At 42.5% G+C, this 21,024-nt stretch overlaps 1 protein-coding gene across 1 annotated transcript in view; it reads right to left on the minus strand.

Moving 5' to 3' along the window:
- NTM (neurotrimin) overlaps positions 1–1,822 on the minus strand; it is a 1,011,020-nt gene extending 1,009,198 nt beyond the window's left edge. The window contains exon 1 of the mRNA XM_042475314.1: positions 1,551–1,822. Coding sequence (XP_042331248.1) covers positions 1,551–1,632 — 82 coding nt within the window. The 5' untranslated portion in view covers positions 1,633–1,822. The remainder of the gene's footprint in view (positions 1–1,550) is intronic.
- Between the last annotated feature and the right edge of the window lie 19,202 nt (positions 1,823–21,024).

Here is a 21,024-nt window from a genome sequence, read left to right on the forward strand (position 1 = left end):
AGATAGATAGATTTCTATACTGGAGTTTGCAAAGGCAGAGATTCCGAAGAAAGTCTTGTTGGGATGGAGGAGGGGTTAAACTTGGTTATTCTCAGCCACGATCTCCCCCCACCCCTAGAAAGGGCAGAAGTTTGTGCAGGGCAGTTTTCTTCCTCTTCTTCCCCTCCATCGCCCTCAAATCTGCCCCAGCGTCGCAACTGAGACCCTATACTCATCCATTTTCTCCAACGCCTTCTTTGCCCCCCTCTTTTTCTCGCTTTGCCAGGGATTTATTAGAAAGTTAGGTGGTGGGGATGGGAGGTGGGGGGGGGGAGGAAGGAAAGAACCACCCTCCCACTCCGGAGCCAGACTTTTCAACCGTCCAAAAGCCAATCAATCAATCAATCAATCAATCAATCAATTTATTGGAAAGTTAAGTAGTAGGGTAGGGAAAGGGAGAGCGAAAAGGGAGGCTGAAGAACCCCCCTCCCATTCCGAAGCCAGACTCTTCATCAAGCCTCTAGAGCCAATCAATCTATTGATCAATGATCGATCAAGTCACTGATGTATTGGAAAGTTGTGGTGGAGAGTGGGAGCGTGGGGGGGGAAGGAGGGGGGAAAGGGAGGTTAAAGAACCATCCTCTCACTCTGAAGCCAGACTCCTCAAGCCTCCAAAGCTGATCAATCTATTGATCAGTCTATTGATCAGGTCATCAATCTATCTGGAAACTTGGATGAAGGGGTTGGGAGAGTGGGGGGGAGAAGGGATGTTAAAGAACCACCCTCCCATTATGAAAACAGACTTCTGAAACCAATCCATCCATCTATCCATCTATCAATACATTGGAAAGTTAGATGGCGGGATTGGCAAAGTGGGCGAGATAAAGGGAGGCTGAAGAACCCCCTTCCCACTCCGGAGCCAGATTCCTCAAACAGCCAAAAGCCAATCAATCTATCAATCAATTATCAATCAATCCATCGATGTATTGGAAAGTTGGGTGGTGGGGTTGGGAGAGCAGGGAGGAAAGGGAGGTTAAAAGAACCATCCTCTCACTCCGAAGCCAGACTTTTCAAGCCGCTAAAGCCAATCCATCAATCGATCCATCCACTGATTTATTGGAAAGTTAAGTGGTAAAGCAAAGGGAGTCTGAAGAACCCCCCTCCCACTCCGAAGCCAGGCTCTTCATCAAGCCTCCACAGCCACTCAATCAATCTATTGATCAATCCATCAATGTATTGGAAAGTTAAGAGGTAGAGTAGGGAGAGAGAAGCGAGGCTGGAGAACCCTCCTCCCACTTCGAAGCCAGACTCCTGGAGCTGCCAGTGCCAATCAACCCATAAGTCAATCATTTGATCCTCCATCTATTGAAAACCAGCCACTTAAGCTCTCGAGTCCCCCAAATTCCGCACCCCTTTTCAAAGGCAGCCCTAGTCGATCATGGATAAATCAAGGATGGGGGGGAGGGCAGAGAAAGTCGGAGACCTTCCGATCCCGCCAAAGAGAAGAAGGAGGAGACCCAGGGCTTTATCGATCCGCAACAAAGCAGCCAAGGGATCCCCTGCCTGCCTACCTTGGAAGAGGAAGAGGGAGGCCATCCCGGCCAGGATCGCCCAAAAGAGAGGGGTGTGCATTCTGGCCAAAAGTCCTGCCATGCTGGCGATGGGGCTGGGGCTGGGGGGGCTCTGCAGGAGGGAGCTCTCCCCTCCGGACTTTCTGGGTCCCTTGGCTGCTGCTTCTCTGGGCTCAAGGGAAGAGAAGGGAAGCCCTGCGCAATGGAAGCCCAGAAAGCATACGACTTCTTCTCAGCAGCAGCAGCAGCAGCAACGCCGCTGCCTCCGCTTCTCTGGCTCTGAGAGATGTCTGTGAGGACCACGGCCCCGCCTCCAGGACCCTCTCATTGGTCCCCCCCCATGATTGACATTCAGGGCCACCAACCCGCAGCCTCAGGCTCCTCTCTGGGGTTCCCCACAGAACAAGAGGTCCTTGGAGTTGGGATGTTGGGGGGGGGTCCCTCTCTGGAAGTCAGGGCTGCCTCCACACTCCTTGACACCCCAGGGCTCAAGGCTATGGAATCCTGGGAAGGGCTGGGGCAGTGTTGTCACTAATGGGGGGTGCAGACCTCACCGAGTGGCACCTTAAAGGATAATAATAATAATGATAATAATAATAAAAATAGTAATAATAATATGATTTATTTATATTCCACCTTTCAAGGTAGATTAGAAAAAAGCACGGCTAAGGATTCTGTCGGGTGGGAAACGGGAGGAGGACGATGGAGGGGCGACACTGTGAGTGGCCACACTTGGTGACACCAACCATAGTGGCACCAGGGCTGAACCAGTCAGGGAGCCAAACTCTGTCAAGTGGCCCAGCAGCTGCTGACTTGAATAAGAAGTGTGAGGTCCAAAAGACACTGCAGAAATAGCCCAGTTTGAGACATGAAGGCTCAATGTCTCACCCAAACTGCAGTTCCCAGAATTCCCTAGCATTGAGCCAGGACAGTTAAAGCAGTCTCAGACTGGACTATTTCTGCAGGGTGTTTTGGGACCCTGAGAAGTTGACCCTCATTGTTTTCCCCACCCAAGGAAACCTTCTCTGGTGTGTGTGTGTGTGTGTGTGTGTGTGTCAACATTTTCTTAAACTTCTCTGAAGCACCATCGACGCCACTTGCACTGCCCTGGCTCTATGCCATGGCATTTGGGATTTGTAGTTGTCTCACTTAGTCAACCTTCTCTTATCAAAGAGCTCTGGTACATAACTACAAATCCCGGAATTCCATAGCATTGAGCCCTGGTGCAAAAGTGTGTTAATTATGCAATGCAGATGCAGCCTAAGGTTAACTTGAAGAGAATGTGGACCTACAGGTGTTCCACAGAAGAAGGTTTCCCTGGTGATCAAGATGATCAAGCTGAGACTATCATACTTTGTCCAGATCACGAGAAGGCTAGATCATGACTCATTAGAAAGGACAATAGTGCTAGGAGGGATGGAGGGAAGTAGAAAGAGTGGAAAGCAACACGCTAGATCAGTGGTTCCCAAACTTTGGTTCTCCATATGTTTTGGACTTCAGCTCCCCAAATTCCTGACTGTGGGCCAAGCTGGCCAAGCTGACTGGAACTTCTAGGAACTGAAGTCCAAATCACCTAGAGGACCATTTTGGGAACCACTGCACTAGAAGGGTAGACTCTATTGGGGAAGTCACGGGTGTGAACTTGCAGGACCTGAACAGAGCACTGGTGGACAGAGGGGATTTGAGTTGATTCATCTGTAGGGTCGCCATGAGTTGGGCTCAACTCAAGGGCAGTTAACTTCAACCGCAAGAGCTTCAGCAGGATTCAGCCATAATAAACTACTCTACAGTTGGTGTGTTTTAAAACAGAATTGGAATTCAGAAACTGCTGAACTGCACTTCCCCATTTTCTTTGCTATTGGCTATGCTGACTAGGATTGATGGGAGCTGTAACAACCTCTGAGGGGTTGCATGATTCTCACTCCTATACTAAGGGGTGGTATACTAAGAGGTAGCAGGCACCCCCCTGATGTGTACATTGCTTATCCAGGGGCAAGGTTGCCGTGTTCCCACTATATTGTTTGTTTTTAAACAAAGTGCACTGAATTTAGGTGAATCAATAAATCAATAAAGCTGTGCCCTACAGCTGAAACAGGGTTGCCCCAAAGACATGGGTCTGAATCCAGCCATCGACCAACCTGCATGCTTATTGATGAACCCTCACTATTACCCAGTGCTGGACCATTGGGATGTCAGGGCAAGGAACTGTCTGGGCCAGAGCACTACCTGATAGCCTGGCACCAGGGGATGACAGAAAGGCATAATCCCTGCCTGGATAATACCCTTTCTGTACAACATCCCCTAAGTCCCATAAGGGTACTCCCATATGTTAGCAATGCTTTCTTGACACCAGTGAATGATGTCCAGGATCCCAGACCTATGCCACCATCTCTCCACTGTTGTGACAAAATATCTGAAAAACCATGTATGCAAAACAACCTTTAGGAACCAAATGAGACTTGATGAAACAGTGTCTGCAGATATGCAAGAAAAGAACTTGGATGGGTAGGACAATGGTCTTAGCAGAACTGCTGTTTTGGGCAAGCAGGCTCTTGGTCCAACCAGAGTGAAGACTGCTACAGCTTCTTATAGAATCATAAAATCATAGAGTTGGAAGAGACCACAAGGGCCATTCACTTCAACCCCTGCCACGCAGGAACTCTCAATCAAAGCATCCCTGGCAGATGGCCATCCAGCCTCTGTTTAAAGACTTCCAAGGAGGGAGACTCCAGCACTCTCCAATGAAGTGTGTTCCACTGTCCAACAGCCCTTACTGTCAGAAAGTTCCTCTGACTGTTGAGGAGGACTCTCTTTTCCTAGAGCTTGCATCCATTGTTCTAGTCTCTGGAGCAGCAGAAAACAAGGTTGCTCCCTCCTCAATATGACATCCCTTCAAATATTTCAACAGGGCTATCATACCACCTCTTAACCTTCTCTTCTCCAGGCTAAACATCCCCAGCTCCCTGAGTCGTTCTTCATAGGGCATAGTTTCCAGACCCTTCACCATTTTAGTCGCCCTCCTTTGGACACGCTCCAGTTTCTCAACATTCTTTTTGAATTGTGGTGCCCAGAACTGGACACAATATTCCAGATGGGGCCTGACCAAAGCAGAATACAGTGGCACTATTACTTCCCTTGATCTAGACACTATACTTCTATTGATGCAGCCTAAAATCACATTGGCCTTTTTAACTGCCGCATCGCACTGTTGACTCATGTTCAACTTGTTGTCTACTTTGACTCCTAGATCCCTTTCACATGTAGTCTTGTTCAGCCAGGTGTCCCTGATCCTATAGCAGTGCTGCATTTCATTTTTCTGCCCTAGGTGTAGTATTTCACCCCCAAGAAACTTGAAGTAGATTTAGGCTCATAGCTTGAGTCTTCCTGCTCTATCCCAAGCAGTGCAGAGGATACACTGCAGAGTATGGAAGAGAAGCTGACATCCTCCATGGAGGAGGACCACTGACATTGCTCCCCACACTGGACAGCAAAGCAGCTTGATGTGCATCCCTTTTTATTTCACTTGCTCATATGCTGTATCCCGTAAATTCAGTGCAGTTTGTTTAAAAACAAACAATATTTTAAAATCATATTTTGGAAAACCCAACCACCAAATACATATTCAACAAAATGCCACCATGTACTAAGGAATGGCTGTGATGTTCTTCTCAGCAACCAAAGGGATGCAAATTATACACATTTTGCCATCTCTGCAGAATGCCATTCGAGAGGGACATATGGTCCCTTGACTTCTATCAGCCATTATAAAATCTCAGGGTGATTCTCCTAAAGCTGCTGCTGATTTCCTTCTGCCATAAATAATAGGAGTGAATAGGAGACAGAGCAAAGACAGCATGATTGATGTATGGAATTCACTTCCATAATGTGCATAGAGGTCTATAAAATAGCATTCAGCCACAGGTGGGGAAATGTGTGACTCTTCAGATGTTTGGTAGACTGCAGAGCCCATCAGCAGAGCCATTGCTGAGAGATGGTGGGAGCTGTAGTCCATCAACATCTGTAAGGCCATGTGTGGCCATGTTTTCCCTCTCCCTGCATTATAAAATTGTCAGGAAGACAGATCCTTCAAAGGTGCTTTGGCAGGAAGGCAGGATACAAATAAAATCAAAACAAATTAATATTAATGTCTAATATCCATGACTATTAAATGAAACCTCCATTTTCAGAGGCAGTATACCAGTCAATATGAATAACCATAGAGTGTGCAGTAGCCTTTATGTTCTGCTTATTGGATTCCCAGTGACACCTAAGGAAGGTAGTGTAGGAAACATGGTGTTGGGTTAGATTTGATTCAACAGGATTTGTTTTGTGTTCAGAGCTTGAACTGATGTTCATAATCAGAATATAGAAGGACATGTGAGGAAGAGACAGGTAGTCCCCAATGAGGACTTCCAGCTGAAATAAGGAAAGTAATCCTGTCTCTTCAATATTTGGACAGAACAAAGAACATCACCAGGCCCCAAGGATGTTGTCCAGCCCTTGACCCCATTGGAGTCCCCATATCATCCTTTTTCATTTCATAAAGGAATATGTCCTATGCCAGGAGAAAAGTGAGATAACATAAGTAAATAGTAAATAATTTTCTGAGCAAAACTAAAAACATGGGGGAGTAAATTGCTGCTCTTGGAAGCTTATGGAAGCAGGCATTCACTTTTGAATGCAGTTGCAGGGCACTCTTTACCACTGAAAGAATATCATTTTTGGGGGGTCTCTTTTGGATATTTCTATCTCACAGACCCACCACAGTTGCCCGGCACTGTGTCACAGATCCCAAAACCAGGGCAAATCAAGTTTAAGGGTATCCCAGCTGAAGGAGAAAGTCTCTATGCTATTCTAATGTTCACAAGTAAAAAGAAAAGGTTGAAGAGAGATAGATAGGGAAAGAAGGATGGATGCATGGAAGGAAAGAAGAAGTATTCACATTATTCGTGGAGGCTTGCCCTTGATTTGTGTGTGATCCATCAGCCAAACACCAAAAACATATTAGACCACCAATCTGACTTACTTTCCTCATCTCTAAGCCTACTGCACTGCCAACATGGTGAAGTATGACAACAATCATGGTGCAAGCACCAGGGGACCAGTGTAATTTTCTGTTATCTGAAGGTTTAAAAACCAGCAGAGTCCTATCAAGTAAACAATACACCTAGGAAAGCTAAAATCAGCAGACAAATGCATGTAGCTCCTCCTGTATCAGATGGTGAGAGCCAGGGTTGCTAAAGGAATATGAATGAACAGAGGGCAGAAGATAACAGGGCATCGCTTTATTTCGCGCCTTCTTGTCTGGATTTGCTGCTCTCCTGCAACATATAAATGGCATCGATTTGGGAGCCTAATGAGATAGTAAAAGGGGCTGTCATTTTTCGCAGAGATGTAGCGCTTGAAGATCAAATGGAGTTCATGATATCCTCAGCCACAGCTTCTGTGTTGTCACACAAAGAGGGAAGGACTGGGGCCGATTCATACAGTCAGCAAGACCAAGGGACCATTCTTTTCCTCAACTTAATCATCATGACTTGCAGGTGGTAGGGCTGCATTTGTGAATGGTAGGGTTGTCAGGTGAAATAAGAGGCAGGACTCCTGATCTTTCAAGTTTGTACAGAATAGGAGTTTCAGCTTGTCCCTTATGGCACTTGGCAAGCCTGGTAAATGCTCATATGGGGAGTGCGAGTAGGGAGATAGTGTATTCATTCAGGGAGATGCTGGCTAGTGCTGCTGGAAATTATACTCCAACAACATCTGGATGGTTGCATGTTCTCTGCTGCCCCAGAGAGTAAGACCAAGGCTGCATCTGCACTGCAGAAAGAATGCAGCTTGACAACTCTTTAACTGTCATGGGTCCATGCTATGGAATCCTGGGACTTTTAGTTTTGTGTGATATTTAGCTTTCTCTGCTTGAGAGCTCTGGTGCCACAAGAAACTACAATTCCCAAGATTCTATAGCATTGTGGCAAGGCAGTTAAAGTGCTGTCAAACTCATTATTTGTTCAGTACAGGAAGATAGTTTTTGATTGAACATTAGAAGGAGCATCTTTACAGCAAGAGCAGTTTCGTGATGGAATAAATTACCTAGAGTGGAGTCTCTTTCTCTGCATGTTTTCAAAAACAGTCTGGATAGCTATCTGCTAGGGATGTTTTTGCACTGGAGTGAAGGTTGGACTCTATGGGGCACCTTCCAACTCTGTAGTTCTGTCATTCTCTTCTATGATTAGAGACTCAGCGTAGTGTAATGGTTTTAGTGTGGGACTAGGACTCTGGAGACCAGGGTCTGAATCTCTGCTAGAAACACATTGGATAGTCTTGGCCAAGTCACATATTCTCAGCCTCAGAGGAAGGCAATCATAACACATTCCTGGAAAAAAAAAACTTGGCAAGAAAACCCTATGAAAAGTTCAACTTGGGATGTCCATAAGTAGGAAACTTGAATGAACTTGAAGGCACACAGCAATAAATTCCATGATTCCCATCCCTGTATTTAATATTGAGATGCTGAAAAATGGTGGGAGAGAATTATCAAGCACGTGATATTTACAGTGTAGGGTCAGTGGGCTTGATTTGATTTAAGGATCCACAGATTGTACAAGAAAGATTGAGGAGAAGGCAATAATGAAGTAGTTTTTTGCTTTCATTTTTTTGGTAGGAGGGACATAGTTTTGCTCTTACCTTTTAGTGGACACATGAAGCTATGTAAACAAAAACCTTCCTTTCCTGATATTTTTTGCTCCCTCCCAAATCTATATCCATCTTATTTATCCATGGGTTCAAATTTCCATGGATAGAAAATATTCCAAAAACATATAATTTTTTAAAAAAGCAAACCTTGATTTTTTTTTAAATTATTTTATATAAGGGACATCATTTTACCATTGTACATAATGAGACTTGAGCATCCATGGGTTTTGGTATCCACGAGAGATCCTGGAATAAAACTCCAGCAAATACCAAGAGTCACTGTATACACATTGGGTGAAGTCAAAAGGCTCTCATAAAAAGTTTTTACTAAACTGAACACCAACATTGGTGATAGTGTGTACAAGGAAAGGACTGGCATTTGAAAGCATTAGGTGAAACAGCCTTCTCAGCCGGGTTGTCACAGCTGAGAAGGCCATTTCACCTAATGCTTTCAAATGCCAGTTATGACTTCATGTGCTGCACTTGCTGGCCAATTCCTGACTATGGAGACCACGTAATGTGGTTGATCTTATCTACCTACTATGCCTTTGGTGGGTGGTAATAGGTTTACATGTCACAAAGAACCTTTCTATGATACAGACCTGGTTCAGTAGTGAATAGTTATAACTATTGATTGGATGCTCTTACTTTCTCTTCCGAAGGATTTTTAGCATGCATTGTTAATTCACTCAGTACTTTTTCTAAGCACGTACTGTTGCCCAGTGTCCCGGAACAGCTCCTTTGGAACCTTCTGCTTGTGGCTTTGTGGAACATCAACTTTTCATGTTGAACAGCAGGTGGTGTTCAGCAGAACGCCTTGCAATAAATGCCTAATATCTGTTCCACTTGTACAGACCCATGTGTGCCTTTGCTGATATGGATACACAGATAGGAGGTCTGCAGCCAGGAGATATGGGGACACCAGAGAGAAGGAGTTTGTGGCAAATATTGTCCGACATGCCTTCTATTCATTTGGAACAGGCACAAAACCACAATGATATTCCAGAATTTCAGCATAGCCATGACTGTTCTGCAGAACTTTGTGTGGATTCATGCAGCTTGCACACAAATCAGCTCATACTGTCACCTGAAAAGCATGGATCCCCACCATTACCTGGAGATCCTGTTTGCACTGAAGGTGAGCATAGAGAAGCAGGCCACCATTTTTTCTCAAAGGAATCCAGCAGCTGCTAACATAGGCCTCTCACTGTGACATCTTAACAGGCAATTGGAAGACAAATTGGCTGAGCAATGTGCAGTCCCTCCAAGGGAAGTTCCCTGTCTGGTCCACCCTGAGAGCTTCAAACCATTTCATGCTGTTACAGTGGTCACATCTGGGCTTTGAACTTTATCCCATCTACTCTCTCTTTGGGGTTGAATGCAGGCTGTTTTGGGATTGAGATACCTTTACTTGTGTCATTATCGTTTTTCATTTGTAAAAACACTGGCTGGCTTGGGCACAAAACTGAATCCAGTTTGGAAGTAAATTAGACCTGTGTGCCTGTCATTGTCTGTTAAGGATCTTAAGGGACCTTGGGATGGATGGAACCACTGACACACAAAGTCCTGGGATGTTTAGACTGTCCTCACATTAAGAATTAGGAAACATGCAGTGGCCTGTGCCCACACTTGATCCCATATCGGTCATTCTGGATGGTGAACCGAGTTTCCAACAATCAGCAAGGCATGGATCTGAGAGTTAGATCTTGCACCAATGAAAGACCAATGCAAGACCATAAATAATGAAGTTGTAGCCATTATATGCCAACAAATTATTTGTCTGTCTTCTCTCACTTCCTGAATTCCACCCCAACACTTACAGCAGGTCTGCAAACTCATCTTTTCATCGTGTGTGTGTGTGTAGAAGTTCTCATATCCTGATCAAGGGAGGGTTAAGACATGTCATAAGGGGAAAGGTAAATCCCTCAGTGTTATTCAACATCTTTATCAATGACTTGGATGAAAGAATTGGGGCATACTTATCAAATTTGCAGATGACACCAAACTAGGAGAAGTAGCTAATACCCCAGAGGACAATATCAAAATTCAAAATGACCTTGATAGATAGGAAAGCTGGGCCAAAGCTAACAAAATGAATTTCAACATGGAGAAATGTAAGGTACTGTTCTTAGGGTGGAAAACTAAAATGCACAGATATAGTATGGGTGACACCTGGCTGAACGAGACTACATGTGAAAGGGATCTAGGAGTCCAAGTAGACCACAAGTTGAACATGAGTCAACTGTGCGATCTGGCAGCTAACAAGGCCAATGCGATTTTAGGCTGCATCAATAGAAGTATAGTGTCTAGATCAAGGGAAGTAATATTCTGCTCTAGTCAGGCCCCACCTGGAATATTGTGTCCAGTTCTGGGCACCACAATTTACAAAGGATGTTGAGAAACTGGAGCCATGTGTCCAAAGGAGGGCGACCAAAATGGTGAAGGGTCTGGAAACCATGCCCTATGAGGAATGACTTAGGGAGCTGGGGATGTTTAGCCTGGAGGAGAGAAGGTTAAGAGGTAATATGATAGCCCTGTTTAAATATTTGAAGGGATGTGATATTGAGGAGGGAGCAAGCTTGTTTTCTGCTGCTCCAGTGAACAAGACCCGGAATAATGGATGCAAGCTCCAGGAAAAGAGATTCCACCTCAACATTAGGAGGAACTTCCTGACAGTAAGGGATGTTCAACAGTAGAAGACACTTCTTTGTTGGAGTGTAGTGGGTTCTCCTTCCCTGGAGGTCTTTAAACAGAGGCTGGATGGCCATCTGTCAGAGATGCTTTGATTTAGATTTCCTGCATGGCAAGGGTTTGGACTGGATGGCCCTTGCGGTCTCTTCCAACTCTATGATCCTATGATTCTATGAGTGATCTTGCTCTGAGTAACTGAACCTTAATGGTCCCAAGCTGTTGAAGACATAGTGGAATTTGGTGATCCTCTTTCTACTATTCAAGGGTAGCCAATGAAGAGATTAACAAAGAATATTCCTCCTTACGTTGAAAGACTGCAATCCTGTATAGCTCATTGTAACATTGTAGTTCATAGTCCACTATGCTGAACCATGTACTGTCACCATCCCAAACTTACCATACAGCCTGTGAAGCCCACAGCCCCATCCATTTTGTGCCTTGTGGGAAAATTGGAGAAACATCTGGTTCTGCTCCTGTAACCATATGCAAAAAGATTACAGCAGACCTGGGACCTCTAGAGGACCCCAGTGACTTCATAGGCTGTATGGTAAGCCTGGCAGTGGGACTCCTGGGAGGCAAGAAAGGATTGCCAACCCCAGAAAGAATATACATTGGCATAAGTAAAATAATGTATGCATGTGTATGCTACTAATAGCCTGGCTCATAATGGGTGGAATTCAAATGTGGAATTGTTTTGTAAGATCTATTTTTGTATCTGCTGCCATTTTTCATTAACGATATGAGAAATGCTCATAATTACCTTGTGCAGAACATGAAATTGTCCAGTTTCTAACACTAGGATATATTATGAACCAGGCATCATATCTCCTTTCCCGCCAACCTAATTTTTTCTTCTACTCAAAATACGAAATGAGATTCTGTATTCCACAGTGAGCTGCCTCAGCTGTCCCTGAAAATCTCCCCCCACTTTTTTTTTTTTTTTTTTTGGTTCAACCAGCTTTTAGATGTTGGTCATTAATCCATTTTTATGATAATAATAGAATTAGTGCAAGTAAAAGGGTTGTTTTTTTTAAGATTGTGGCAATGCTATGAGCTGCAAGATAACTTTCCAAAAAAGAACAAGCTTTTTTTCTGAACTCTCAGGAAGCACGGTTATCATTATGGAGCCAATTTTAGAAGTGTGAAAGTCTGTCAGTTTCATTTTTGTTGCATGGCTCAGAACCCCATCAGCATTCAGAGCCCATCCAAATTCCATATTAGGCTCTGAGACTTCTGTATTAGGCTATGAACCTCACCTCCCTCCTTTCCCACCCCTATCTATTCCTCTATGGAAATCTTTCTGTATTTTTATATTATTCGCTTTTCCATTTTTAAAAGCAACTTTCTTACTGTTTCCCTTCTATATATTTTCCCTCTTGCCCACTAAAACAACTTGTCATAATTTTTCCCCAGATATACATATTTTAGTTGCGTATTTTTATTCACCTATGATTCAAAAGAGAAAAATATTCTTTTCTCTAAAAAGATCCATAAGCTTGAAGTTTACTCTTGATGGTGAAAACCAGAAAGATATTCAGATTTCCTATAAATTCAGCTGCAAATGTGAGATTCTCCATTCCCTCTCAGTGACCCTATATTGCACAGGGGTGTAACTAAGGGTAGGAGGGAAATGAAGGCATTGTCCCTCAAATAAATACAATTGTGTCCTCCTCTTTCTGAACTTTTCAATCATTCCCCATATTTCTAGCATTGCATTGTATTATATCAACCTCAAATGTCAGTTGAGTAGTTTTATGAAACAACAGATTTCATTCTGCTTTTTATTTATTGCTGGTGTTTTATCAACTCTGATTGACATACCAAATACCACTGGTGAATTTTTAAGAGATTATAGATTTTACATCTATAATAATAATTATAATTATTATTATTATTATTATTATTATTAATTATTTATTACGGCACATGGCCAGCACATAATAATAAAATGTTTACAGAATTACATTGTATTGCATCCATTGAAAACATCATGATTTTACATCTAGCTTGTGAACAGTCCTTCACTGAACCCCCAAAGGCTCCACACTTACCCAATATTTTTCAGCTGGAAAAAATCTGCACATACTTTCAAAGGCTTTTGAAATGTTATGGGAGAGTTCTCACTTCCAGTGAGCTGTAACCTTCCATCCAAAGGCTCCAAAGGTAGTTGAGAGTGATGCCACATGGTTTCCAGTGACCCCAGTTTGTGACTGTGGCACCACCATGGGACTCTCTGGAGCTCTGGTCATTGTGCCTTATAGCTATATGTATATGTATGTGTATGTGTATACACACACAGACACACACAGACACACACACACACACACACACACACACACACGAGACTCAGTGTGGTATAATGATTTGAACATAGCACTAGGTCTGTGAAAATCCAGATCTGGATCCCTGCTCAGCCATGGAAACCCACTGGTTACTCCTGAATGACACACACACCCTCAGCCCCAGAAAACCCATGATAGGATTGCCTTAGGGTAGCCATTCATCAGAAACGACTTGAAGGCACACCACAAGAACCACAAGAACCACAACAACAACAACAACAATAATAAATCTTTATTTTTATACCGCTTTTCCTGGGAAATCAAAGCAGTTCACAGGCAAATACAGATGTACAACACATCGTATTAGAGCATAAAATACAGTAAAAAACATTCCACTAAAAACCTCATATAAAGACATCCTATAAAAACAAATTAAAACTCACAATTTCACATCTTACAATCTCATAATTACAAATTATCATCACAAATACTCATAACATTGGAGGATGATGGGGTAGGAGGGTAATTATCTCTATGAAGGATCAGGGGGATATGTCAAGCAGAATAGGTGAGTCTTCAACGCTTTCTTAAAAACTTCCAAGGAAGAGCTGAGACGAATCTCCTCAGGGAGTCCATTCCAACATGCAGGAGCAGTAGATGTAAATGCTTGTTGGTGAGTTACAGACAATCTCACCCTAGGATATTCCAATAGATATTTGCCTGTTGTTCTGAGTGTGCGATGCAGATTATGTAGGGAGAGGTGCTCCCTCAAGTAACTCGGGCCCAAGCCATGTAGGACTTTATAGGTATTAACCAACACTTTGTATTGAGCCTGGAAGCTAATTGGCAGCCAGTGAAGATTTTTTAATACTGGGGTTATATGATCTGCTCTTGGGGTCCCAGTAACTAATCTTGCTGCAGCATTTTGAACTAATTGAAGCTTCCGAACCTGGTACAAAGGTAGCCCCATGTAGAGCGCATTACAGAAATCCAAGTGAGAGGTTACCAGTGCGTGTAACTACTATTTCAAGGTCCTTTCGATCCAGACAGGGATGCAGCTGGAGTATCAGCTGAAGAACAATGATATATATACACACATTCAGATATATAGATATATTAATAGACACATGTGAGTCACCATGTCACAGTGGTTTGAGTGTTGGATTACAACTCTGGGGACCAGGTTTTGATCCCCTGCAGGCTGTGAAACCCACTGGGTGACCTTGGGTAAGTCATAAGCTCTCAGCCTCATGGGAAGGCAATGGCAAACCACCTCTGAATAAACTTGTTGAGGATACCCCACGATAGGGTTGCCTTAGGGTTGCCATAAGTTGAAGATGAAATTGAAGGCACATAGCACACAACAACCACCACAACAATATATGCAAACACATATGGACACACACACACACACAGAGAGAGAGAGAGATTATATTAAAAAAAAGATTGTCATCCATCCTCAGGTTCCTTCTTCTCACCTACTATTTATTTTTTTAGCACCCTTTGCAGAGGCATGCTGGTCCTCTCTTCTTTCCCTGCAGAACATTCCATCCAAGCAGAAGCAGTAGCTCATCTCCTTCAATTAGCAGCTAGGCAGGTGGAGCCTGGCAAGCACACAGCCATAGATATTCAGCATAGATACTCCCAATCAAAGCTGCTGTCCTGCTGGCAAGGGATGTGTCTAACCACCTGCACCCAGGGAAGATTGCAGTCTCAGTTTCAACATCATACATAGCCTCAGTCCTCATGGCACCTTCCCTGCTCATGGCAGATAGTCGGTGTTCAAAGGATGGCTCCCTTGCAACAGAATGTTCTATAAATCTCAATAATGAATAAATGATAGAGATGGGATTGGAATCACAGAAGTGGAAGAGACCACAAGGGATGACCCGGCACCACCACCACCACCCCCAGGTGCCATGCAGGAATATACAATCAAAGCACTCCCAACAGATGACCATCTAGTTTCCATTTAAAAACCTCTGTTAATAACAAGCAGCAGAAAACAAGTTTGCTCCATCCTCAATAAGACATCCCTTCAAATATTTAAACATGATTCTCATGTTACGTCTTAACCTTCTCTTCTCCAGGTTAAACATACCTAGTTCCTTAAGTTGTATGGTTCCCCGATCCTTCATCATTTTGGTCACCTTCCTCAGGACACGCTCCAGTTTGTCCACATCCTTAATGAATTGTGGTGACCAGAACTGGACACAATATTTGTGGTAAGGTCTGAGCAAAGTAGAATAGATTAGTACAGAGTATTACCTCCCTAGAAGTAAACACTACACTCCTACTGATGCAGCCAAGAATCATATTGGCTTTTTAAGCTGCCACATCATACTGTTGACTCATCTTCAGCTTGATGAAGACTCCTAGATCCCTTTCACATGCACTATTGTCAAGCCAGGTGTCAACCATCCTATATCTGTGCAATTATATATATATATATATATATATATTCCCTGCCTAAATGTAATACCACATTTTGTTAGTTTTGGCCCAGTTTGCTAATCTGTTAAAGTCATTTTGAATTCTGATCCTCTGGGGTATTAGCTACCCCTCCTAGTTTGTTGATGTATAGTTTCAGTCTTTTATCTTCTCCTCCTCTCCAGCAAATGCAGGTGCATTGGGTCACATGCTATCAGATACCATCTGATAGCTAACCTTTCAGTGGGACAGTGAATTTACTCTGAGCTTTAGTCAAAACTTTATTTTCCCCCCACGTCTTAAACTCTATTTTCAAAATAGATACAAAATCTTTGATAATTTCTCTAATGTTTGGACTAAATACTGGGATGGATTCATCACTCCACTGAAATGGAAGCCCCTAACTACTGCTGCCACCATTTGGATCCTAGCTGAAATGCAGGAGAGCTACCAGTTAGAATTGGCAATATTGGCTATACAGCAGGTTTCTGTGTGCCTAATCATTGCCGTCATGTTGTTGCTGTTTATGCATGGTGGAACTGAGGTTCAAGGCTATGGAAATGGAAAAAGATTCCTGTTACAATTGCAATACAGCTGTTGCTCTGCTTTGGAGGAAATGGTCAACGCAGATAACAAGAAGGTATCTGGATTTTGGTTGTACATCGCTGTTCATTCCTAACTAAATACAATGGAGGTAGTTGGACTTCATCCTGGTGGGACAAGCTGATGGAACACCTTCCTCAGTTTGGACCATGGTTCTCATATTAATGCTCAAAAGACAGAGTGGCTGGACATTAGTGTTCTTCTCGTGGAGTGTGTGATCTCCTAAATGAGAAGCCAAGATTCATATGATGATATGCATCAGCAGCAGAATCAGTCACTTTTCAAATGTTTGGGGCCCCAATTTCCCAAAGCTTCAAACAAGATATTGTATGATGAGGATTTTTCATCTGAGCCTCTAAAGCAGATTGTGGGCAACTGAGAAAGAGGCAGGGATCATTTGTCACCCTCCCATTCCCCCAGGACCCACATTGGCTTTTCTAACATGACCACATCACTTCTGATTTTGTTTCTGGCCATTTTTCAGCTATTTTAGCTGAAACACTTAAGCACTGTGGTGGTCACCTGTAGGCACAAAACTACTACATTTTTGGTGGGTTTGAGTCATCTCTGACATTTCTTAGTCAATAAAAATACTTTGTTTTTTTGTTTCTGAGAGCTTTGGGAACACAAAATGGATACCTGCAGGGTAATGTAACCCACAAGCTGTAGTTTACCCATCTCTATCCTAAAGCATTCAAGGTCAGGGCTTATTAATTCTAATACATACTGTTTTATTGTTTTCTGTGGGTTAATGCAGCAATCGAAGCAGCCTTCCCTGACTCCAGATGTGCTGGACTGCAGTTCCTATCCCTCATACTCAGCACTAAGTGATCGGCATTGTAACTGAACCTACTGGAAGACACTAACTTGTGAAAGACAGGGATAAAGGACAGAAGAAGAAATGAGTATTGAAGGGATAAAGTTGTTGGACTAGTATAAAACGAGGGTGGAAGGTATAAAAAAGGGAAGAATATGAAAATAGAATAGAAAGTTCCAAACCATTTAAAAGAAAACTTTGAATCATGCAATCTTCCAGATGTTGTAAGATTGCATCTCCCAGCAGCCCTAGCCAGCATATTCAAGACTCTCATCAGTACTAGTCAATATAACTAATGGTTATATTGAGGGATGATGGAAGTTGAAATTCAATACCATCTGAATGGCTCTCAAGCTTAATCTAAATCTAGTTATCTGGGGCTTTGAAAAAAAGGTCTGACACCAGTACACAAATCAGTGTAGATATAGCTATGCATACCCTCTCTACTTTATACACACACACACACACAGTTCCTCTCTCCCTGAGCCCTACTCACTGTACACAGATGCTGGCTTTTGTTCTTTTAATTACACCTCCTGCCGATCAGAAAGATAAGCCCAAATGGAGTGACTGCGTGAAGTGAAGGAGCCCATAAGTTATTCATAAGTTCAAGCTTGAGTTCCTCTCTTGCCTTCACTGCACGACACCTTCAAAACATATTATTCATCTGTCTCCCCCTGCCACCTCCCACTCCTTTGGGAAGAGAGCAGGTAATTGTAGTAAATACATCACTGCCAACCAAGGTAGCTTCATAGCTGCAGAGCCCACACTGTCCAATAGGTGAGAATTGAAAGCGGTCGGTGCTGTCTCACGGATGGAATGGCATGGTCAGGCTCCATGAGGAGGAGGAGGCTGTCTCTGACACAAGGGATGGAAGCAGAAGGCCTGACGCTTGAAAGAGCATGGCAGACTTGGCTGGGATTATTGGAATGTGACCCTACATTGTTGCTTATGGTGCACGGTTGTAAACCACAGAGGTTATAAAGACAAATAACCCTTTGGCCTTTATCCTGTTACTGACATATGCAAGTTCTCTTAATGCCTGAACATGTTTTTTTCTTGTTATTGCAGAAGGTATTTTCTTCCAGTTTCTGCAATGATCACTCTGACACACACACACACCCAGCACTCATAGTTTTCTGCAGTTGTGTTGCTGTTATATCCAAATTATGGAAACTCTAAAGTGAACTTTCTTGCTGGGATTTATGTTTTAGAATGGTTTGTCATTGCTTTCCTCTACAGCTGAGAGAGTATGACTTGCCCAAGGTTTCCAGTAGGCTCCCTTGAATGGCCATTCTATGGCTGGTTGAGAACATGGCAGATTGGGAAAATGTCTGGCTATGTCCCTGTAGCCAGACATAGAATGAGTACATCATCCACGGAGACCTCCAAAGGACTGTAGTGGATTCCAGTAGAAAATGTCATTGGTCTGTGTCTGGTTATAGGGACATATATCTGGTTATAGGGACATAACCAGATGCTTTTTCAGTCTCCTCTCACTCTCCACCAGCAACACAATGGTCATGGAGGGCAAACTATTACAACATCACAGTAAGTCCTGTAGTGCTTAGTCTCATAGTGGAATGTTGCAGGTGGAACTCTTATGCTATTATTATTGGAAATTAATACTTTTTTCTAAACAATGTACTCTTTATATAGTGGAGTTATGATTTGTTAAGTACTTTAAATATTACAGGGCAGAGGCTCCCTAAATGATGGAGGAAGCATGGTTTAATTGTTGACTCAGACACTGGTCTAATCTTCAGTGCAAAAATAATGCTGTTTGACACCACTTTAAATGTCATGGCTCAGTTCCATGGAATCCTGGGATTTGTATTTAGCCTTTACTGTCAGAGAGCTCTGCTGCCACAACAAACTACAGATTAGATTTCTGCCTTGTATTCTTTTACAGGTGTTGAAGCAGCAACAAGGTAACAGGAAGAAAGTGTGTCGTGTACCATGAGTTTTCAGCAACCCCATTTTACGGACTCAAAAGTAATTATGTTAATTATTTCTGAGATAAGAGAAGATGAATCGTTCCTTTTTAAAGTTTGGCAGCCTTCAGCTGAGAATAACTATTTTTTAAAAGTAACCCACCCAGTTTTGGGTCAGGATTGGGCCAGGATACGGCTGACCCTATTTGGAGCAGTTGGCTCCTCTTATAGATCCGCAGGAAAAAAAGAGAGACATCTCCAAATTCTCAATGGATGACTCTTTTATTTTGGAGAAAGCCCAACCAAACATCTGTTAACATTTTAAAAAAGTGAGCCTAATTCATGTTTCTTTTCTGTCTAGCTAATGGAATGAGATTCTTAGCATCAGAAATTTCTCCAGTTAGATTTCATGTTGGTACGTACAGGCTTGTAGAAATGTACAAAGATTAGAATGGTATATATTATGATATAGTATGTATATCTTATCATATGATTGTGTGCTGCCATTTTATATTTATATTTATGTTTTTATGTAGCCCCTGAAGAAGGCCATTGAAATATGTGTAAATGTTGGGTTTCTGTTATCCAAAATGCTTGGGAGCAGAAGTGTTTTAGATTTCAGAGCGGTTTGTTGTTGTTTTTGTTGTTGTTTGGATTTTGGAATATTTGCTTATATATAATGACATATCTTGGAGATGGGATTCATGTCTAAACATGAAATTCATTTATGTTTCATATCATCTTATAACACATGGACTGAAAATAACCTTATACAACATTTTGCAATAGTTTAGTGCATGAAACAAATTGTGTGTACATTGTACCACCAGAAAGCAAAAGTGGCACTATCTCAGCCACCCATTTCTGGAATATTTCACATTTTGGAATTCATATAAGGAAGGCTCAACCAGTAAAGACCAAAATGTGTTGGGCTTTTTCCAAACTAAAACAGCCATCCACTGAGCACTTAGAAACATGACTCTTTTTTCCCTTCCGGATATGGTTGGGTACTCTCCAGTTTTTCTTACTTCTTCTCCTAAAGATCTGCCAAGCTTCCCTCATAAAGAAACAAAAAAGTATTATATTAAAATGTTTTAATATGAAACTTTCTGGTTAGATGGGGGCCATGAACATATTTAGGCAAGCTGTGAATAAGGGATCTAATGGTACTAAGGGTACTAATGGTTGACAGTCAGCTTTAATGCTTCTGAACATTTCCTTCTGGATTTGGACTACAGAGGCTTACACAGATAGAAGGAAAGTTGGCCCTGATAGCTAAGGATAGAACAGAATACTATTTGGCCCTAGATTGATATGTGGAGAGCAACACAGTTATATTTCCAACAGTTATACTTCCAATTTCATCCAGATTTCATTTGGAGGGGGAGCCTAACTATACCTCCAGCTGTGATTTCGTGATGTTGTTCTCTGCTCAAGAGTTGCTTTGAAAAATACATACATTGCAGTACGCTGTGTACAAAAAGCGCATATTAGGGAACATTGCATACAAAACACACACATTTGGGACATGTGTGTATATATATATATATATATATTTCCCAGAGGGGTTTCTTTATTTTAAGAAAAGATGGATGCAGATGTTGGATGAAATGGGCCCATAACTGGATACGTGCAAAACGGACAATGTATGAAGGAGATTCATTTATTCCTACTGAACTGTAGAGATGTACCTCAAGGTGTTATCTGATAACAAAAGCTGTTGGTAGCAATGGATGTAGCTGTAGAGATGTGGAAGTCTGTCAGTTTTATTTTGCTGCATTTCTTAGAATTCTACCGGCATTTCCATCCTGTCCTAGTTCCAAATCAGGTTAGCATTTCTCACATAATAATTCATGTGTTTATTGGTACACACTTTCCTTAATCTATCCTTAAACATTTTTTCATAAAGTATGCACCTTAGTGAAAGCCGGTGTGGTATAGTGGTTTGAGCATTGGACTACAACTCTGGAGATCAGAGTTCAATTTTCTGTTTGGTCATGGAAACCAAGTAGATAACCTTGGAT

The sequence above is a fragment of the Sceloporus undulatus genome, chromosome 6 (genome assembly GCF_019175285.1).
Source record: "Sceloporus undulatus isolate JIND9_A2432 ecotype Alabama chromosome 6, SceUnd_v1.1, whole genome shotgun sequence".
NCBI lineage: Eukaryota > Metazoa > Chordata > Lepidosauria > Squamata > Phrynosomatidae > Sceloporus > Sceloporus undulatus.